Here is a 23,211-nt window from a genome sequence, read left to right on the forward strand (position 1 = left end):
ATTATATGGAAATATTCAATAGATCCTTCTTAAGTTCTACGGAGCAGAGCAGATTTCAAAAAAACATTACATAATCTAATTTGTGCAAATGAAAAGATTAAAGTTGTATAGTAAGGTAATGTGATTGGATTAATAACAATCGTGGGGTGTCGTAAATTTGCAGATCGCCACGGAAAATTATGTTTGAATGGTGGCAAGTTAAATCTAACGACATGTACGTGTGAGTGCATCAAAGAAATGAGAACATATAATCCCGAGGTCTGCGAACGTAAGTGTTTGAGTCTCATCGGCATAGCTTCTGGATAAATCTTTAACTTTATTGGAAGTAAAACTTTTAAATGCTTTCCAAAAACGCACATGTCTTCCTGCAAAAGTTCATTCTGTATAGTTAGAACACAAATACTGATTTGTCAGTTGTTTTGTAATATATATACAACATGTATCGTTGTTTGTGCTGATAAATGTGACCGCAAGTAGTCAAAATCATTGCCCGTGACCCGGAGGATTAGGGGAAATAGTTTTGACTTTTAACTGGTAAATTAAAGACATTCAAATGTTTTATCACAAGAGTACGGAAAAATCACATTTTTGTTAGGCCCAGGAAATTTAGTGTTGAGCTACTGACCGGCCAAAAGCACAAAGTATGCACCGTCGATTTATATAATGCAATTATTTATGGTATAACTGGTTGGTGAAGTTTTCTGTCTTCTAATGTGTAAAAATAAGTATGACAGTCGTAAATGGAATTAGATATAGAATAAGAAAGTAATTGTAATTGTGTATCATTATTATTTTTCTAAAGATATATAGAGGGAATGTGTAGTGTGATATTAACTTTTATTTTTATTGTACGAAGAATGTTAAAAATGTCTACTGAAAAAAGAAAAAATTGGTTTATCTCGTTTTTATGCTCATTTCTGTATTTGACCTGGTTTTATTGTTTTTTGTGGTCAGTGAAATGTACTTCTGGACGTGATGACCCACTTTGTGGCAGGCACCCATACGAAAACTCAACGTGTGGAAACAATTCCCTCGCAAATTTCTATTGTCCTTGGATGTGTAATATTTGTCCATGTACGTAACACAAATAGAAATAATTTGAATTAGATAGTGACTACTCTTATTTTTAGAACCATGATCATATTACAAATTCAAAAATCAGGAATATTATATGTGAATAACAGAAATTTTGACACGATTATTAAATGCAAATAGTTATTTACACCACGAAATTCTTATTGATAGTGACATATTAAATTTTGAAAATGTGTTAATAAGGAGTATAATATAAATTGTCATGACGAAATATTAAATCATTTTCTTCGCTTACATGCAAACTTGGTTTTAGAAGCAACCCGTCTACAATATTTTCCGTTACAGCTTCTTTTTGTTGTGGGCCTAGTTTGCGGTGCATAGCTCTACGGCTGTGTTTGGGTGCTCTGTGCTTCCGTGAATTCAACCCTTGGATTTTATCTTTTAGATGCTGATTTAAACTATACAGAGAGTAGTGTTTTGTTACCATGGGAACGCAGCTTACCTGAATGCATAAATTCGACAGCGTCAACACCAACATCATCTACCAGCTTTGTTGCGACAGCAAAAACAACATTGGGCGGCACCTGTACTAGCAGGAACAACTTCCCTAAGAATGCATCATCACGTGTTCTTCTGAACTGTCCGAGTTTATTGTTTTTGTTATTGTCTTTAACAGCTTTCATGTCGCTCTTTGACTAATCAACTGTTACAGTAACAGAACTTTGAAATATGTGATAGCCATGAAGTTTTTATCTATTACATGCTTGATCTAGTAGGGGTGTAATTAAGGCAATCACTACTTTTGGTATTACAATATCATTTTGATAATTAAACCATTTCTAGTATGGTAGATTTCAGCTGCATTGATGTTTCTGCATAAAAATCTAACATATGATTATAATTCAGTGTCTTTTAATATCTAATTTACATAACCTGCTAATAACCTACATGGCAGAGCCTTGCATTCTATTCAACATAAACTTACAATTATATAAGATCATTTATTCATTGTTCATATAGGCTTTCTGTTTTCTAAGGTGTTAAAATTAGAAAATAGTAGTAAATAGAATAAGATATAGATTAAGAAAATTATTGTAATTTTGTATTATTGTTTTTCAAAATATATACAGAGAGAGTACAGTGTGGTATTCAATTTTATATTTGTCATACGAAAAATTTAAGGATATTTGCAATTTTTCATAGGTCTTTCTTAAAAACTCTTTTGTACTTTATTGTCCTGTGTTGGTTTCTTTAGTCATGCTTTTAGAAAGAGAGACATTTTCTCTTTTAACTCAGCATATTATTCGGCACATTTCATTTATGTTCAAGGAGATGATTTGTCTAAATTGTTTTCCTCATCAGTTGCATAGGTTTGCATACCTTGAAGCGCTTAAAGCCTAAATTTCATTGCCCGCGGGAAGAACAATTATGACTAAAGTACATCTCCAATTAATCTGAAGACGTGCTATTGATAGCCTCGTTCTGACAACCCTTCCGCTAGCCAATCAGAGCCTTACTTACAATATTTTGTATGTGTAAGTAGAAGTTTAAAAAAAATGTTTAGCCTGGGTTTTACATATTTATAGTTCTTATGACGACCACATCGCGATTACGCCCTCGTATTTTGAGAAAAATCATATATCATGGTACGGACTTGGTCACATAAGGTGTAAGACAGCCCGTTAGCTCAGTCGGTAGGGCACTCGCCTTTTAAGCGAGGGGTCCCGGGTTCAAGCAACGGACTGACCGCACATTTTTCTCACCCTTTGACATTCGACGCTATTTTGATGGTTCAGCTAAATGCTTGTTTAAACAAGTCATCTTACTGTTTCAGAGAAAAATAGATTTGCGAAAATAAAAGTAGCAATATCGGAAATTCAAAATATACGGTAGACGAATGTGAATAGGTCATTCTCAGATCTTTGTTTAGAAGATCAAGTACTTTAGTCAGATTGCGGAAAGAACGTTGCAATATGATATTTTCATTTTCTACCTGCTCCTTGTTCATTCCTTGCTGTGTGGAATGATTGTTGTAATGATCTCTTTCAAACAACGTTTAATGAGATGTGTTGCATACGAGAATTGGAGAGAGATTTTTTTCAAGTTTATCTCCTTATTTCTTTATCTAATCTACTGTATTCTTACACTTAGCTTCTTACTTCTGTGTTGTCAAAACTGCAATTTATGTGTTTTAAGAGTTATCGTCTGCTGAGGACTTTGCTTGTATGAAAAAATTCCTCTATGTCAGGACGTGACGTCGTTTGTATTATTCGTTGATTTTACTGACGAAATAAGTAGAAACTAGTAAAGAATGTGTTGTCTTGGTAATTTTAAATCCTTTTGATCTATTACATGTCATAATTCTAGCATAATTTGAGAAAAAGCAAATTTTTCTTTTCGTCCATGTTGATGCTCAGTGTCGTCAAACATTTAAAGACAGACAACATATTACAGTCATGTAAAAGACAGTTACCATGAACATGATGAAATATATAAGATGTACCGAGAAACAGCGTTACAAAATAATAGTTTATTAAAATTGTACAGAAATGAAAATTAAAATTATTCAAATATTTTGAAATATGAAAATGACCAATTATGAAAACTTTTGATGCATCCTAAAAAACACAAGACACTTGAAAAAATAAATTCTGAGGCAAACAAAATATATATCACAAACACGTTTTTACCACTTTTTTCAATAGCGTCAATACGCGATGGACACATGAACGAGGTTTCCAAACATCTGTCATATTGCAACAACATGTATTGCCCAAATTGTGCTTTATATTTATGCATCATGTCATTTAAGATAAAATATTTTAAACTTAATGCCCCGTATAAGTCAAAATGGCGTAATATGTTAAATAATGACTGTTGAATAACATTTAAGTGTATTTTGTATTGTTGCCAACTATAATATCAAACTCACTGAAAGGCTTATTGCGCGAACAAGAAGTAGAAAACCAAATTGAAGGACTGAGAATATGATTGTTTATGAGGTTTATTCCTACATAAATACGGAAGAACTTGATATAAGTGGCGTCTGGATTCATTGCGTTACGTCACTTTTGATTTTATTGCAGTCTCTTCTTTACTGTTGATATTTCCGTGTTATTTTCTAAATGTCTTTTATTTCCTCTTCATCGTTTGCACCGAACAACACAGACTGATCTTGTACATGTTCTGAAACAAAGTGGAAATTGGCGCATTATAAGAAAAATAATCAATTGAAACAATTCTTGAAGTCAAATTCCAAGTGTTTGTTTCCGGCATATTCCGGAGTTTCATATATGCTCGGAATGGAATAGTGCATCTTATTTTTGTATGACGATGTACGTCCACCATTCCAATAACCTGTTTGCCATTAAGCCCATCTCGAATTAAAGTAAACTTTTATGGCAGAACGACCAATTTTAGCAGACCAATTAGCTCTAAAGCCCATGCTTTTTGCAGATGAAAACAAATCTTCGACACTAATTGCATATCTTGCTAATTTTAACTTTCAGTTACGCGCTTCAATGCTCAATGTTTCCCTACATAAAATAAGACTTGGTGCACGAATCTCATACAAATATTTTTCTCACAAATTAATACCATGGAAAGTTTTCCTGTCAAGGCATTGTCAAATTTACATTGAGTTCTGTTTCATCACAGAGAGACAACGACAAGCTTGTGTTGAAATGTTTGTTTTATAAAGATCAAAACAAATATATAGAATTTAGGTGAACAGTGGTAAACAGTGAAAAATATTTACAAAATCATTCTATATATGTAACTTTATTCCAGGACTTTAGCGTCGCTCCTTCTCCGCCTCTGATTTAAGTGAGGAAGTTATCAGCGATATATAATTAGAAGCTCTTGAAAACGTTATTACGAAAGAGTACATCTAAATCAAAATTAAAATATATCATTAAATCGCATTCATTAGATATCTTTTTCTCCAAGATAAAAGAATTTTGACCCGTATTTCCAGTTTCGTTTACGTGACAGTTTCTTTGTTGAGTACATTGTACTTAAGCGTAAGCACTTATTTATCTGACAAATAACTTCCCGTGATATTTTCCCTAAGTTCAGACAGATACTGTTCATGTTTGTTCGCCGTATTTGTTATCAACTATTGAAGTTCAATTTGTTTCAAAATTAATCATTTTAACTCTGATACAATGATCATGTTTCGAAAACACTAGTTTCCTAATTAGAACATAATGTCAAAAATAATGTTTAGAACAACCGCGTCCATTAGTGATATGTGAAACTACATCACTTGATACTTTTGCTACATTAAAAGTTTAACAATAACAATGTTCTTAACTGTTTGAAGTAAAATATAATTACTTACAATTCAAGCCATTGTCAATCATAAAAATGATCAAAATATCGTAATGCTAGCAGGGTTCGAAATTGTGATGTGCGAAAAAGACTTCAGCATAAGATAGTCACCTGTCCACACACGCAGCACAATTTATTATATAACAACCTGTCAAACTTTAGCACTTAATGAACACTAACATATTAAAGATTTCATTTAGATACGTCAGTCAAACAAATACAGCAAATCGTATTGAAAATTACATGGTGAATAACATAAAAATATTGTAACGCGTTTAGAATAGCGTTTGACAGATGTCGAAATGAAGATCAAGAAACGTTGAATCTTCATATCAAATACTCAGAAATTACTTACGAAATACACTTTATTGTCTATTGATTTTATGTGTGTGGATAACTCTTCATTGCATTCCAGAAAATAAAGTTTAATGTTACTATCCCTTCAAAACAGTTGTATTTTGTTATCAATTTATATAAATAAAGATTTTTTTATTTACCTGCAGGTGCTTTATATGTTTCTGTGCCTTCTAATTGAAACGTCCCTTTCGTCCGCTGTTCTAGAGTCTGCAATCCGCTTGACAGAGGAAGGGTCAGATATTTTCTTTTTACTTTAGGGTCCTTTTGTGCAACAGTGTCGTTTGTTGAACCCATCAGCATAGATATAACTCTTACTTTTTTCCCATTTGATAAATCCATACAAACAATGGCTCCACTGTCGCCCGGTTCTGCCAGTACCGCATTAGGCTTACCCCTGGCAATAGACCCGTCTTGTATTTCAATATATGAGTCTGTGCCATCAGGATAATGGAAGTCTGGTATATTTATTTTGCCTATACCTGGTTTAGAGTGTGCGCCCCATAAGTGAATTGTCTGACCCTGTGAATGTAAGTCAAACATTTCAACATGAACTTTACATTAAGACACCAGCGGAGATCTATAATTACTTTAATCTTTATAATAGTTAATTTAAAATACCAAGTAAAATATTAAAAAAAATATCTTTAGATGCTGTTTATTTGTATCAAAGTTACTTTCCCATCATTCATGTACCGGTCATTGTAGTCGTCGATAAGTAATATTACAAATTTTCTTTATTAATTATATTTTCACGTAAAAGCTAAGGGTTGCAACTATGACATCGTTAATACTTTAATAGTAGGTATTTATGTTCTGTATTTTCACCAATATTTTAATTGTATTTGAAGTCTTAATTTTTAAATTCTTGATATTAAGCATTGTTAAAGTCCAAGGAGACAAACTGTCAAAAACTATCATAGGTATAATCTAAATTATATAAGCAATGTGTGCACTATCATTCACAAACGTGAGTCATCGAATATTTCAAATATAGGAACTTTTTGTATGTTATGTTATTTGTCTAGCCCAGACACATTGTTTTACGGTTATTTTGTACGATAGCAGATGTTACCCGAACGTGTATCATGCACATAATTCTAATTAGGCACATTGCTTTCAAGTCATGAAATATACAGAGGAAATGTTCATTGTGAATAATCTCTCACACAGTTAACAGGAGTATACACATTCCACACAATAGGTCATGATTGTAGTACGAAAATGGTTACCGGAAATATAGTATTGTCGCCCACTGTGTGTAATTCTGCAGGAACTTTTTCATTTTTCATATTTTTGAATTGTTTTTCACAGCTTGAAAAGTCTTTGTTGTTTATTCTTGCTGCGGCAATATCGTGACCGCCATCGACATATGTATCAGATAAAAGTGTGCCAAAGCTTTTTAGCTTTTGATCTTTGTCTCCGACGTATATTTCAGGCGAACACCCTTGCACAACATGTTTTGAGAACAGAGCACATAAAGTAGGTTCATTATCTTTTGCATGATTTGCAAAACATCCAAGTGTACCCGTCTGTGTGACTGTTTCACATTTTGCGGCAATTTGTGCACCAACATAGCTATATAGATCGAGACTCGGGGAAACAAAATTAAACCTTATATCAGTAATCCCATTATCATTTAACATCTCCCTTATTCGTTTCTCACGGTCAGAATTTTCCTGAAGCGTTGGCAGTTCTTGAACATCCACGTGAAAAGTTTTGAATCTGTAACCACATCCTTTAACGGATTTGTCTTGTTTGAAAAGCATATGTGATACCTACCAAAAATTACACAAAAACTGATAAGCTGCCAACAACGTTCCACATTTAACTTATTTCATTGTATAATGTCCTACATATAGATCTATTTGGTTTTCGAGTTTAAAACATGATTCTAATAAATAGCTTGATTAGATAATAATGATTAAAGGTTAGACATTTTCCTGGCCGCCACATCTTAGCAACAAGCCGTTTAGTGGTAATTTTGTATTAACTTGATAAAATGCAATGTCTTTCAGTATGTACTAGATGTGTATCAGAGAAACAATACATAACTACTATTTAAAACAGGTAGGACATTCTGTATATATCGTTATATATCCTGAATAAAACGTTTACCTGTTTAATAACATGACTATTCTTTCGACGTGTTTGTAAACGTTTCAGATCTTTTCCTTTGAACTGACTTTTTGAAATTACAGCAACCATTTCTTCAAACAAGTCCTCGATAATGTCTCTCTGCTGCTTACACTTTTCAAAGACAATGTCATCAAGGATAACTTTACACTCTACAAAGTAGATATACTGATTTCATATTTTGTGCTGTTAACCGCTTAGGTAGACAGGTTTTACATTTAAAATGAGATAACACATACTACCCTAAAAACTACAAAAAAGAAACAAGATACCTTCACCATTTTGCGTATCCACCAGCTTTTGCTTTTGTACGTCTGTATCAGATACAATAATTCATATGAACTGAATCGACAATATGATCCATAATCGACCAGATATTACAAAATATTACTATAATAATACATAGTCCAAGTACAAGAAGACTTCACGACAACCACACGACACTGACTGTTAATAAAGCCTTTTAAAAGATAATTTGGAAAAAGCGTAAAACGTGACCAAGCAAAATATATTTTTTCCCCAGAATCACAGGCCTCCTGGTAAAAAAAAACATGTAAAATTAGTCATCCCAATAATAACAGATCAGGTTTTATTAAGTTTGCTTCTGACCCATCACGTCCCACGGAATCACTTGTGATTTGAACACACGTTTGCGGATACTAGTAAGACTAACATTGCGCTGTTTCCAAAAGGGCAGTCAGATTATTCTGTCCTAATTCAAAGAAAAGACGTTTTCGTTACTTGGTGTACCATACGCAACCATTTAATGGCATTTGGGTAACTAATGTAGATGATTAAGACAGATATCGCGGATAATGTTTTCATCAGGGTATCACATACATGAAAATGTTAAACTTAAAGTTTGTGTTCGGCATCAACGCACACTTAAAACCAAGCCATTTAATTCATTTTATAGTTACCATGCGTATTGTCTTTGTTTCACATTGATTTTCAAACATCAAATGGTGCATACCTTGGTTTTCATAGATTACCCAAACTACACAATCGTTGTCTAACAGCAGTTGTCGGAAAAGTAACTGTTACAATATATTTCCGCGCTTTACCATGATTCCTATCAATCATCAGACGTTCATTATAGTTCCTAGGCAAACCTCTGATTTATTTCTTTTATGCACATGGTGAGCACTCGTATTCTTTATTCCTTGATACCTTCAATCAATCAGTTATTTCTATATTCGACCAGCTATATCTGAGAAAAGTACTTTATAACTACGAATAAAAACGATAAAAAACTGGACTCAATAAGATATACTCATTTAATCAAATATTTAGAAATTTACTACAAGAAATACAAATACTCTCTTTATCAAAAAAGACGAATGCGACCACTCATTACAAGGACGGTTGTGATTTGCAAACGAAGATTTATAACAAAACACTGCTTATTGGCTTAAAAGTTTATCCTTTAATTTAAACAAACTACTTCCCTCAGAACCATGATAGACCTCCGGTACGCTCGTACACGAGAACAATACATTAGATTTACCTAGAAGTTGAATTTCACTAATTATTATTCTGCTACTTGGTCTTAGGGTTTTATGAGATGAATGTGTGACCAAACAAACTTTCTATAATAACCATATTCTATGTAAAAGTACTGTCATGTACTACATTTCAAGGGTGGTTAAATATTTGAGGGCATTTAACCCTGTGGTCTAGCAGCATTAAAATAATAACTGAAATATAACTTTTAGTTAAGTCTCGTTTAATATATTACTTCTATTGCACTGGACCACACAGGTTTAATTAGAGTTCAGAAACCGTGGTAGCTTTATGATAAAAACAACATATATTGGCAGTGACGAAATACATTTTGAATACATGTATACACGACTCTTTATATGTATTCAGTCATTTTCTGCTAATTCTCCGTAGATAGATGCACGAAATTCGCACTATAGGTCTACATACGATATTGTTGTATATATAGCCCTATCAATTATATAACAAAGTATAATGAATTAATCGATTAATCGCCGAGATTAAATACACGTCCATACATATAAAAGAACATTTTCGTCCTGCTTGGCAACCTGATAAGATCACAATCACATCGTCATGTTCATCTCATTAAGCCCGTGTGAAGTAAAATGCGCTTTACAACGACCGGTAGAATACACTTAGGTCATAAAACGTTGTATGGTATGTACACAATCATAGACAATCATAGACACCCGAGCGCTGTGACTTTCCACTTTTAGGTTCAATAAATTTCGTGGCAATTGTTAGGCAACAGCTTCGTCGAAGAAACGCATTTGGAATTCAAATGGATTTTTCTTATATTTACATGTTCCCTGTTCGTTTTGTTGAAAATTGTGACACTAATTTTTGTATGATCCGTAAAAGGAAAGGCGCCAAAGTTACGCTAACGCCGCTTTGTGATAGCGTACGGTTATGTAATGACGAAGCCCGCGTGTAGCCAGTGGAAACTTTCTTTAGATGAAGCCGCAGATGTTCTGTTTCATGAACTGAATGTCTAAAAAGCCGATTCTAAAATTAAATACAACACAGATATGATTATGTTAAGAAAAAAGCCTTGATAATAAATTGAAATCACATTGATGTAAATAATGTAAATTAATGTAAATGAAATATGTATTTATTGTTTAATGTGTTAAATGCAATTTATGGAGTCGTCGATCAATAGTGTTCAGGTGTGAAAATTTGTTTACTTGATACTCGAATATGTTTAAAAAAATGTAAGCATATACAGAACGCAAACAAGCAAAATAAACACACACACAGTTTAATTGATTATGTTCAGCGCATGTCACTGGCAAGAAAAACTTCAAGGATTGTGGACATTGCTTGCGCAGATCTTCATGATTGAAATGTCCTATATGTTTATACTTTATACATAATTCGTAGAACATGAATGGAAAATCAGATATGTAAATGTTTTCCATGTGGGTTTTAATTTTAAAAGCGCAATATTTATTACCTCTTGACTCGTCGTTGTAAGTTTGTTCAATCTGTTCACGCTGAGCTTTCTCGTCTCTTTGATAAACGCTCTCAATTTCATCAACGCCTCTTGTCTCCTTTATCCGATTTTGTGGATCTTTATTAATAGCATCGAGGACAAAGCTAAGGAATTCGCATTTTTCTACAAGCGGTTGAAACAAGACGCATTCAATAACGCTTCTTGTTTTCAATCGTAACGTATCGATAGTATGATTTGAAGGACTGTTTCCGTTTTCAAAACAATCCAAGCACTCTTGGAATAGAACAATATCGGAACCGTGCATTGATTTTATCATTCTTGCATTACCAGATTCAATGACTATTCCTTTGAAGTTCGATGAACTATCTTTTGTACTCATGCTGTCAACAGAAATACTAGTATTCCAATTTTTTAATTCTTTTTTCTGAATAGTTACTTTTGGTGGTATCAATGACTTGATATCATGATCGACGGGGTCAATATAGATGTCAATTTCGTGCAAGCCGACATTGTGCTTCTTTTCTTGCTGGCTTAAACCTGTGTCCATTTCAAGGTTTTCACAATAGCTCATTAAGTTCTTTATGCTAATTTGTGACTGAAATAACTCTGGCCAACATAATATGGAAGCTTTATAGTGTCGCAACAATCTGAAATGTGAGAAGCCTCGCTTTCATGGTATTGGTAAAGTAAGTGGGCATATAAATGTAAAAGCAATGTCGCGTAATGTTTCTTACCGCGTTTTCAATTGAAATATCGATCGGTGTGTATGAAATACTTTATTTGAACAACGTAATGACTATACATGAGTATTTTAGAATATATCTCTCTCGTTATCATAAAAAGTGTACAGAATTATTTCATATGTTGGACAATACATTATTCAAAATTGATGCTGCTTTACTTTATTTAAATATTTGATATCAGATATATACTCAAAATAACAACCTTTTGCCTTTTCCTGTATCAGCAGCCGCAGTTATTTGTTGAATCTTTTCTGTAAATTCAAATCGAGGGCGTAAAGAAAAAAGTGTTATCTGCATACTTACAAAGAAAGCATATTTTGCTTTTGTACTAGAAATCTTGGGAAAATTATGTATTTCAAAAGTACCGTTGTACAAATATGATTATATTTGAACATATTCTCGTGTAAGAGTGCGTTTTAATTTGTTAAATGAATGCAGTACTTCATGTTTATCCGGTAGCTGACACAAATGAATGTGGGATTAATATCCCCGAATGACAAAGTATGTGCTGATCTTGAAGCCATTTATCATACTATAACGTGGGACTAATATCCCCGAATGACAATGTACGTGCTGATCCTGAAGCTATTTATTATACACACTATACTTGTATCATTCGGTAGCATAAAATACGCTAAGCAAAATAATAGAAGAAACGTTCTGATTCAGTCCGTTCATTGTTATGAAATAAATGCACTAATAACGGCTTTAGCTGAACTCTTTTTGTTTTTGTTAGAAACATTAAATGCGCTCTATGATTCTAAAACCTCTCATAGAGAATAGCATGTTTGTTTTGGATATGTCTGCAATTTTTATACTTAAACACAATTGCAATACGTCTTAGGAACTTTTATTATGTTGTAAATAAATCAATCAGTCGATTAGAATATTCATTACGTCAATTTCAAGTAGCATGGCTAATAGAACGGTCTCTGTCTGCTCTTTAGTTTGCAAATGCGAAAAATACATATATTCACTAATAGGTCTAGGAACTTTGTTCGTACTTTTTAAACTCCACGTGCAAGACAGAACTATTTTCCGATTCAGCTGGAACATGTTTTTATCATTATTAACAATTACACAATAATGTTATTAGCAAATGCTTGCAAGAGATACAAAGAATAAAGTTAACATGATTACTATTAGGGTGTATTAGCGAACAGTTCTTTCAAAAGTGTAAATAGTAGTGAATTGGCCTATCAAATATGAAATGTTTATACCTCCCAAATCTGGACTATAGTATAAGTCTCTGTAATCATCTAAGACCATGCTAGTGTCTAATTGCCCTGTAAAAATATAAAATTGTAATGTTTTCTATTCCGACATATAACAAGAATTCTTCACAAAATAGCTGCTCAGAAAGAAGGAATAAATATATATATAAACCAATATGCAAGACCGTTATAAATGATATATTACCGGAAACAAAGGAAGAACTATCTATGTATCACGTAAACACCGATAAAAAACATACAATAAAATTGTGTTCTTCTAATTTCGGTTTGCATGAAGTAACTTGATGATAATGTTCAGAATGTAAGAACATTAATCAAAGTGCGTGAACCTTTTGAAATCGGGCATCTGCTGTCTGCTCTAACTTCGTCTGACAACGGCCTTTTGCTAGATGTGGCAACTTTTTCATCTGAAATTAAACAATAGATAGCGGTTACAGTGCAATGCGTTCACATTAAGATTATTAACTATTAAACAAACCTAAATATGTACGTTTCATCAAGTATGATTTTAAAAACAAGTTATTAAGGACTTAGTATAGTCATTGCAATTTTGTTGTTGGACAAGTTGTCTTAATCTGCTAGGCGTTTTAATGCAATCGAATAGTATTTTTTAAATAGAGCTGATGAAAAAGATCACACCATTTTCGTATGACATCTCATGAGTCAAACCTTAAAGGTTGAAACAGATCCGTCAGATGTAGATGAAAGAATGCCAGCTTTTCAAATTAGTTGTTTCCATGTGATGTAGGTAACTGTCAGTGTTACCAGAATCATAAACAAAGACAGTACCAATTAAAAGGTATGAATAGTTGTAGAATTGCTTTTTTAAATCTAAATACGAAAGAGGAAGTATAACTTATTGTAGTTCACACGTTGTAGACATAGTAGTAGAGATCAATCAATGACACAAATATTATTCCTTCCCTGTATTAACCTGTACACCTGTATAACACAATTTAATAGGAAGAAAGAAGTAACTGTATGGTTAAACACTTAGTAATAAGTCATTTCATTGTATTTAAAATTTCATGGTAAATGCTGGAGTTTTTTCTTGTTTTTATAAATGATGTTTGATATGGTAGAAATAATACTATATCTAAATTTTAGCTGCTTAGGTAGCTGATCCGAATTTATTTTATTACACTCAAAACATTATCTGATGTCATACAATAATCATGTATCTGACAATTGTTTTGCATTCGGTTAAGTTATTCCTACAATAATCTAGGTATAATTGGGGATTAAATATTGAACAATGACTTGATAGGTCAGACTACCTGCAAGAGGGGATACATGGGAATTAATTAAAACGTTTAAAAAATCTTAAACAACATGCTTCAAAATGATCAAATCAAAACTCTTATGTTTCGTCTTAAATGTTATATTTATACAACCAAAATTAACTTTTAATTGCCTTTTATGATTTAAAATGTTAGGTGCTATCTCTAGACACTGTCTCTTTATCAATGAAAGGCTATATCTTCTGCGCGCACGTTGCATTGTAACATCCCAATTGGGCGCTCGCGCTAAATTTGATTCAGTCGTACGGTGCAACCAACAATATTTTTTAAACTTTATGCTTTTTTTCGATTTAGCCAATAATCAATATTTCCAATGACAATAAAATTTCACAAAGAAAATTGTTAATTACACGTGAATGTCGTGCAAAACGGCTATTGTGGGACTACTGGCTTTACGGTTGTTTGACTTTTTTTTTTTAATTTTACACGTGAAGTTCTTCAAGTGCAATGTGATATAAAAGTTTTTAAATAAAAATACCCGAGTTATAAAACTGGATAGTTTCTTTTGCTGTTCAGTATATATTTGTTCACACTTCTTTCTATCACTTCAATAATTTTCTACATGCACATGTTGAAAAATATATCATATTGCTGAACAAAAAAGAAACTTTAAAAGATACGTGTGTTCGCGATAATATGAAAACTGCAATTTCAGGAAAATAAAATGTTGTCTTTTTTCTTTTTTTTCAGAGTATTTATACAGTGATTAAAACAAAATCAAAGTAAATTCTTTCTTAAATGCTTTGTTTTCTTCTAAAATTTACATATAATTTTTGTAGTTAAATCTACAACACTAGAACAAGTAATTTAAGACTCCTTGAACGTACCTTTTCTGTCGGAAGTCGAGATGAAATCTTCTGACAAAGGTCTTCTACCTTTTCTGTACACTTTTCCTGACACGATACACAATTTAATAAGAAAGGCAAAGTATGATATTGGCAAAATTTGGCAAAGTAAATCCTTGTAATGAATTATGATAAAATCCATTTAGCTGACTGCAGACCTTACTGGTTTCTGTTTGCCGAGGTACTTGACAGATATTCTTCGAGTGACTCAAAGACAATGAATAATTAGATACAACGGACTAGGTTTGCACATTTCACATTGCTCGGAACTGGAGGTTTGTTTTAATAAAATGATACGTATAAAAACTATAGTTGCAAAGAATGAAATAACGTCTTCATTTCACATAAATCAAGAAGAAATAACTAAGCATTTTTATTCGGTAAATATATATTTCATGATATTGTTTTCTTTTTGTATTATTCCTACCAAATGAAATATCTAAAAAAAAACCAGCACAATTGACCAGTTTTATTCTATTCTCTTCATAAACATTGTATATTTTCGAAACCTAGGTTAAACCATGCAAAAAACTGAAACTTCTAGCAACGCTACGTCTAAAGGTGACAATTGCATGTTACTGTAAATGCTACAGGTAACAGAAAGAAAACAGGAACTAGTAACAATAACACAATTTATGATAAATCAAATATCTTGAAAATGTTAACTAGCCATAAAATCCAATTCTAATATTCAAGAATACCCTTCTCCTGATCTGGACAAATTTAAATCAAATCAATCTTAATTCCAAAACACTCACAAAGTATCCAAAAAATACGAATTCTATCTTTAAATATAATTATGTAGGTCCACAATATTGATGTAAATCAATCAAATGTTAAATGTCAAAACTTTTTTTATGTTTGTTATAATAGAGAAGTACTGGAAAGTTTTTCAATAGGATCTGGAATAGATTTCTTATGTTCTCAGACAGCTCCCTGCTCCTTTATTTAAAAGAATCATGGACAATTCCTTCCAGCACTTTCATGTATCATCAAAAAAGAGGATTCTGGACAAGCCCAGAATTACCTAGATTTTAAAATAATGTAAACGCTTTCTTTATCAGCATTTACGATCGAACATTCTGAAAAACAAAGAATATGAATAACATATTGACATGCATGATGACTCAAAACTAGGCTTTACAATACATAATGAATCATCCATTCTAACAACCATCTTTTAACAGGAATTTGTACAGACTTACCAACGTCCACCGCCTATGGACATTTTTCACATCACATATTTCATGTCAGTACAACATCTTCTTCTAAGTAAGGGAGGCAACATACTATCAATGTCTATAAATCATTGCCATATATTAAATATTTCAAGAAGAATCTCTGTAGAAAATATCTGGAAATCTATAATTTGCCAATGCTTTCAAATAATATCTTTATTTCTTATAATGTGATTTTAATTTTAACTGGTCAGAAAAAAGTATAATGCATTATTTTAGTATGCTAAAGGAATGTTATTAATAAATAAATGATATACATGGCATTTATATGGTACTAATGAAACTTGACCTTTAAATTACCCATGTATTGCTATCATAATAATGATGCTTTTACCTACATATACCATAAAGTTACAACTTTTACCTAGGTTTGCATTCTGGGAGTCCACAGTTATTGAAAACTTTTTGGTATCTTTCAATACCAGTAGTTTTACTTTAAACATATCATTTTTGAATCAATGGTAAAACTAAAATAAAAAACCATGTAGTGTATTTTATCATATAAAAGAGAAGTAAGTTTCAACCAAAAAAAAGAAAGTTAACTTTGATACCTGTGACTTGACCGTTGTGCATGACCCATTGTCTTGCAATGGCAAATATGTTTGCCAAGTTGTTCAAATATTCATCCAAGCATAAAAAACTAACAGACCAGACACAAAAATACCGAATATGTTTATATCCAAAGGTTACCAAAGGTCCGAGTCTTACAAGCAACAAATCAATTAGATATGGTGACTGTTTTTGTCAAGTTACTTAAATAATAATCCATACAGAGTAAAGTTACTTTTCAGACCCCCCAAAAATGACTTAGAAATTTTGACCTTGGCCTTAAAGACAAGGGACTGGGTTTTTAGCATTACATATCGTCTCATTATTGGGATCATTTGTGCTAAGATTTTGATTTTGAAATCTCCTAATGAAATATGGACGGGACATGAAACTGATTTTCTAAACCCCTGACCTCAAGTTTGGCCTTTACCTTTGATTTAGAATCTTGGTCTTGTGCGTGAATCGTTGTCTCATCATGGGAAACATTTGTGCCAAGTAATTTTAAACTCCCTTGATAAATGGCAGAGTTATGGATCGGGCATGAAACAAACTGACCCTGTAAACTTTTGTGTGATCTTAACGTTGGAGCTAGAGATCTTGGTCTTGTGCATCACAGATTGTCTCATTATGGAGAATATTTGTGCCAAGTAATGAATGGTTAAGTTATGTACAGGGGCCAGTTGTTCGAAAGGCTGTTAAATTTAACGGTCCGTTATATCTGATAACGATTCGTTAAATTTAATCGTTATGTTAAATTCTGTTGCTCAAACTTAACGAATGAATTTAACGTTAGTTTTAACAGAAGATTCTCCTGTTAAACTAATCAAGCTTTGGAGCTCTGTTAAAATTTAACAGAGCTTTCCAAGATGGCTGCCGCTTTGTTTGTAAATGTGCGAGAGCAACGTGAATATAGACCCACGACCCACGTACAGAAGCTAAACGACAATGAAATGTTGGAGAGGTACCACTTTTCAAATAACGATATAAATTATCTTGAAAATTTACTGTTAGATGACCTCAAGAGGACCACACATCGGTGTCACCTAAGCAACAAATTTTAATTGCATTGAGATTTTTTGCCACTGGTTCAATGTACCAAGTAATAGGAGACACTATGGGCTTCAACAAAGGGACCGTCAGTCGGGCAGTAGATAGTGTTACCAATGCTTTATTAGGCAACTTTAAAGATTTCGTATCATGGCCCACTCCAGATGAAAAGAAAAATATTTCTACTGGATTTTACCAGCTCGCTGGTTTCCCAAACGTGATAGGTTGTATCGGCGGAACACGCGTAAGGATACAGGCTCCTGCTGGCGATGAAGCTTCCTATGTCAACAGAAAAAAAAGGATTTCATAGTATTTCAGTCCAAGCAGTTTGTGATGACAAAGGTAAATATCCTCTTTAAACCTACAAATACAATTCATGATTTCATCTGTTGATGTAGGTCAAAACCGCTTACAAAATGGAGTCTAAATGAAAATAATCGGACTCATGATACGGTCCTGGAAACTATAGTTAGCTGGCTGACAATACGGCCTTGGAGACAAAGTCATGAAAGCCATCAATACCGACTGAAAATAATTGTGCATGCTCATTTGTGTATATTGCATCAAACATTTATGAAATGAACATATCAAGGTGAAACGAATAGCTGGACCTCAGTTAGTCCAAATAATAGGACGTTTCGGAACAGCGCGATAACTTTTAACTGCAGCTGTCTCCGTCACGTCCAAACTTGGAATAGCAACACTGATTTCTGATAGAATAACACATACATGTGAAACAAAGAAAGTTGATATTTTAAATGAACAATTTGAGTCAGTTTTTTTTTTCAAAACCTAAACTCTTAAGTCTGAAATTTTTGTCTGAATTATCAATATTTGAATATGGGGAAACCTAGCTAAAACATTTCAACTCAGAGATGTTTATATGTTGTTACGGATCTCTGAGCTGAAACGAATCCTGTACTAAAACCTAACCAGGAATCGTGCCAAAAGTCTCTCACGCTATAATTTCATCAAATGTAATGCAATGATCTAACCTTTTACTTTATAATATTTCTAATCCATTTCTCTTTTGATCTGGCAAAAAATAATACATGCAACATAATTTGAACATAAGTTATACACACAAGTTTCAAATTGGTACCCCTGTCAGCAATATTTTGTCCGCCACTGCAGTTGTCGCCTGATCAGGGTACTCTTCATTTTGAAAACCAATAGGCGGTATATAATCGTTATTCATTGACCTTTTCTGAGAGCTTAAATCTTCTTAGGTATGTTTTTTTATGAATTTTATCTAAAATTGTAATGTTTATTATTACATTCAACTTATAAATAGGTAAAAGTGTGATCTTTATTTTCAAAAATAAACACGTGCACTGAACTGTTGCATGACGTCATCAGTTTCTCACGAGAGACTGTGCGAGATGTTGCGGTTTGATACTGGTTAGTTAACCAAATGGGGTTTCTCCCTAACTTAAAGGACAAGATCATCAGAAATTAAAAACAGCGCCAGTTAAGTTATGGTAGCCAGAACTAGGGGAAACCCAACCCTCACAAGATGTCATGCCTAATATCACAACTGAAAATGAAGGGATACTAAAACTGCTTATAGATCTAAATCCTCACAATGCCTCAGGCCCAGATAAAATATCACCAAGACTCTTAAAAGAGATAAGCCTATAACTTGCCCCTTATTTGACTAAAACTTTCATGTCTTCATTTGGTACTGACAGTGTGCCACAAGACTGGAGGACGGCTATCGTTACCCCTGTATACAAAAAAAGGCCCTCGCAGCAAAGCCATCAATTACAGGCCCATCTCTCTTACTTGCATTGCATCCAAATTGATGGAACATATCTTAGTATCAAATATTATGATTCATCTAGATAATAAGAACTTGCTTAATCCCTTCCAACATAGTTTCTGTTCAAAGCACAGTTGCGAATCCCAGTTGACTGCTTTTAGTCAAGAAATCTTTGATAACCTTTAAGCTGATAAACAGACAGATCTCATTGTAATGGACTTTAGTAAAGCATTTGATAAAGTTGACCACAATCTTTTGGTATATAAGCTATTTAAATAAAGTATTGACAGGAAAACTGTCATGCGGATTAAATCTTTCCTTCAAAAACGTCAAACCGTGGTTGTAGAAGGCCACCAATCAAATGTTCTACCTGTAATGTCAGGGGTACCCCAAGGATCTGTCATTAGGCCTTGCCTTTTCCTTACTTTTATCAATGACCTGTCAGACTCACTTAAAAGCAGTGTTAGACTTTTTGCTGATGACACAGTAGTTTACCTCACTATTGATAACATGCATGACTGTGAGACTCTCCAGCAGGACCTCCATAAATTAGAACTGTGGGAAAAGACCTGTTCCATGGAGTTTAATCCTGATAAGTGCGAAGTGATTAGAATTTCAAAAAAGAGAAAACCCATCACCTTTCCCTATAAGTTATATAACCATGAATTAAAAACTACTAAAAATGCTAAGTACTTAGTTGTCACCATCAGTGAGGATTTTAGTTGGAAATCTCACATACAAAATGTATCAAACAAGGCTAACAATAACCTAAAATACATCCCAAATTATGTTGTACAAAATCCATCACTCAATTGTCTGTGTAGATCACAATTACCTTATAGAATCTAGGAACCTTACCTTTCATGTTCAGTTCTCTTGTACACAGTATCACATGAATTCATTCTGAACGGCTTGACCTCCATAAAGAACGGTATGAAAAATGTGTACATATGTATTGATTAAGTACTACAGATTTGATGGGTGTTACTTCATTTTTGAAATGAACATAAACCATTCACAGTTATGTACTTTTTGACCTATTTTAATGATTGATTTTGATTTGGTACTAAATTACTATTTAAATTCATTCATTTGAGGTAAGAGAACCTCCAGGTCCGGATATCTAGTCCGGCCAAGAAGTTAAAATATCTAGTTCACATTCAAGAACAGAGCGTATCAACAATGTACCGAAAAGCTTACTGTAACGCAGAGTTTTGCCTGATTGTTCTTAACGGTCCGCGCGTGAACCAAGTATTTATTTAAAGAAGTATAAAATACAAATTTATTTTTATAGCGCTATGGTTTACGAAAGAATATACCGAGCTTGAAATCTTCTATGTTTAACTGGCTTTAAAATCCGACCATGTTAGAACCATTTATGAAATGTGACACGATGTTTTTATTAAATAAATGACGTATGCATCTATTGTTCTAACAGGAAGATTCACCAGTGTAAATGCGAGTTGGCCGGGATCGTGTCATGACAGTCATATCTTTAGGACGTCTGGATTATGTCATAAGCTAGAGCGGGAAAACAAGGCGTTTTCTGATGGTGTTTTACGAGGCGACAGCGGGTAAAGTATATCTCAAAATTTAAAGACTCCGATATTATACATACAATAATCCTTTCTTTAGACACGCCAAGTCTGGCAAAATAGATTCTGTAAGTACGTGCAAATTGTTGCGACTAGTTCTGCACAATAAAAAACCCAACTCGTTGTGTGTGCATCTTAATCAGGACAGTTGTGATATGCGAGTGTTCATTTTAAATATGTTTTTTTAAGTGAAATATTCAATCAATTTTTAAACTACACAGTTCTTATACTCTAAACTTCTTAATATTGTCTATATCTAAAGCGTTTGTTTTCTGGTTTAACCATATGATTTTTTTTTCAAACATTTACATTAATATAAATTAATTAAAGCATGTAGCAATATCAGTTTGTTTTTCGAAAATATCCATCCTTAAGATCTTCTCTTCTTCTGTGTCACACCAGCTATTACACAAGTGACAGTTCTAAAATAGAAAAAAAATGGAATCTCCACAGGCATAACACGATACAAATTCCATGCTATAATTATGCATTTTTTTCAATGAATACAGGTATGCATGCAGACCCTTTTTAATGACCCCATTTCTTGTGGCAGACTCGGAAGGCAAATTACGTTACCAGCAGAGTTACACAAGGACACGTGTCACAATAGAAAGAGCATTTGGACAATTGAAACGCCGCTTTCATGTCCTTCATTCTGAAGTATACATTTAATCTTTAAATCAGTCTTTATATATGACTGAATTTTATGCCACTACCGTACAGACTACATGTCTATGTGTTGATACCATCATGTATATATCTAAAAAAGGCCGTAACAAGTTATATTTAACGTGTTTGTGAACATGGACGGATCCAAACGAACCTATAAACCGCACCAGTCTATTTTATAAGTGCAACAACAAGGTTGACCCATTTAAACGAGCTGTAATTGCATCGTTTGTTTTGGCATCGAACGCGCGAACCTGCGATCTGTAGTTTTACGTTCTCCCTACTGAGCTAAGCGGCAGGTCATAATGATATTGAGTTTAAGATACTAGGTAGACGTAATTTTTAAGTCTTAACCAAATTATTTAAAACTTCGAGTCACGCGGACAACATGTTAAATGAATTTAGATGAATATATAACGTGCAATTATCAAATAATACATATACACGTTTTACAATAATTACACTCTAAACTTATTTTCTGCAGTATGTGGTCTGCGCATGCATCATTGGATGTTGCTTATTATAAAAAAAACAGGTGTTTAGTTGCTCATTTTTTCAGATAAGACTGGCGCCATCTAAGGTTTGTCGAGTTGTATGTGCCTGTGTTGTACTTTTCAACATAGCGATCTTGTTGAATGAGCCTGAACTTGATGACTGGAACCAGGATGAAGCTGTAGACCTGGAAAATGAAGACATAGCAGATGCAAAAAGAGATGGCAGCACTGTTCGAAATTTTATTGTGCATCAATATTTTGCATAATACTCAGAAATAAAATAAAAAGAAACTCAGCTGTTAAATAATAAAGACGCTGTTATGAACTTAACCGAATATTATTGTTCGCTAATCAAATTTAAAAGTTCTCTCGCATTAAGCTCATTCATCTTATTTTCAGCCGCATTCCTTTAAAGTATGATATCTGATAGTCCACTAAGACATCATTCCTACTTCTCTTAACCCGTCTGGTACAAGGCCTATAACGATAAATTGAGTTAATTATAAATGCAAAGTATTTGAAATATGGATTTAACACAACATTCATTGGTTTGTTGTCATAATTAAGGTATACAACTGTAGAACATGGAAGTAGCTACTATTTATAATGCCTATATGTTATGATCAAATATCTAATTAAGAAATAATCAAGGCCTTCGAGTGGTTTATCGTCCAATTTACCACGGTTCAGAGTTCAGATGTGTAGGATTTGAACAACGAGGGCGTTAGCCCGAGGGTTAAATACTGAAGCATCTGAACGATGAACCGTGGTAAATTAGACGATAAATCACAAGAATGTCTTTATTGTTTTCATTCTGACATGCTCATTGACATATTTTAATAAATATTATGCTGAACTTCATTTACCCGAGGACTGTATCGAACGTCATGTGACAATTTGACTTCATAATGCTC

General features: G+C 33.2%; 1 protein-coding gene across 3 annotated transcripts in view; it reads right to left on the bottom strand.

The window, feature by feature from the left end:
- Nucleotides 1–3,344: 3,344 nt before the first annotated feature.
- LOC128546020 (uncharacterized) overlaps nt 3,345–23,211 on the bottom strand; it is a 156,172-nt gene continuing 136,305 nt past the window's right edge. For 2 of the 3 annotated variants that reach the window (XM_053526570.1, XM_053526571.1), the window contains one exon: nt 3,345–4,221. In XM_053526570.1, coding sequence (XP_053382545.1) covers nt 4,157–4,221 — 65 coding nt within the window. In that variant the 3' untranslated portion in view covers nt 3,345–4,156. Of the gene's footprint in view, nt 4,222–5,864; nt 6,244–6,953; nt 7,500–7,839; nt 8,010–10,819; nt 11,380–23,211 lie in introns of those variants that run through there. The other variant, XM_053526572.1, reaches the window with a different exon arrangement.

This window comes from Mercenaria mercenaria, chromosome 16 (assembly GCF_021730395.1).
Source record: "Mercenaria mercenaria strain notata chromosome 16, MADL_Memer_1, whole genome shotgun sequence".
In the NCBI taxonomy this organism is placed as follows: domain Eukaryota; kingdom Metazoa; phylum Mollusca; class Bivalvia; order Venerida; family Veneridae; genus Mercenaria; species Mercenaria mercenaria.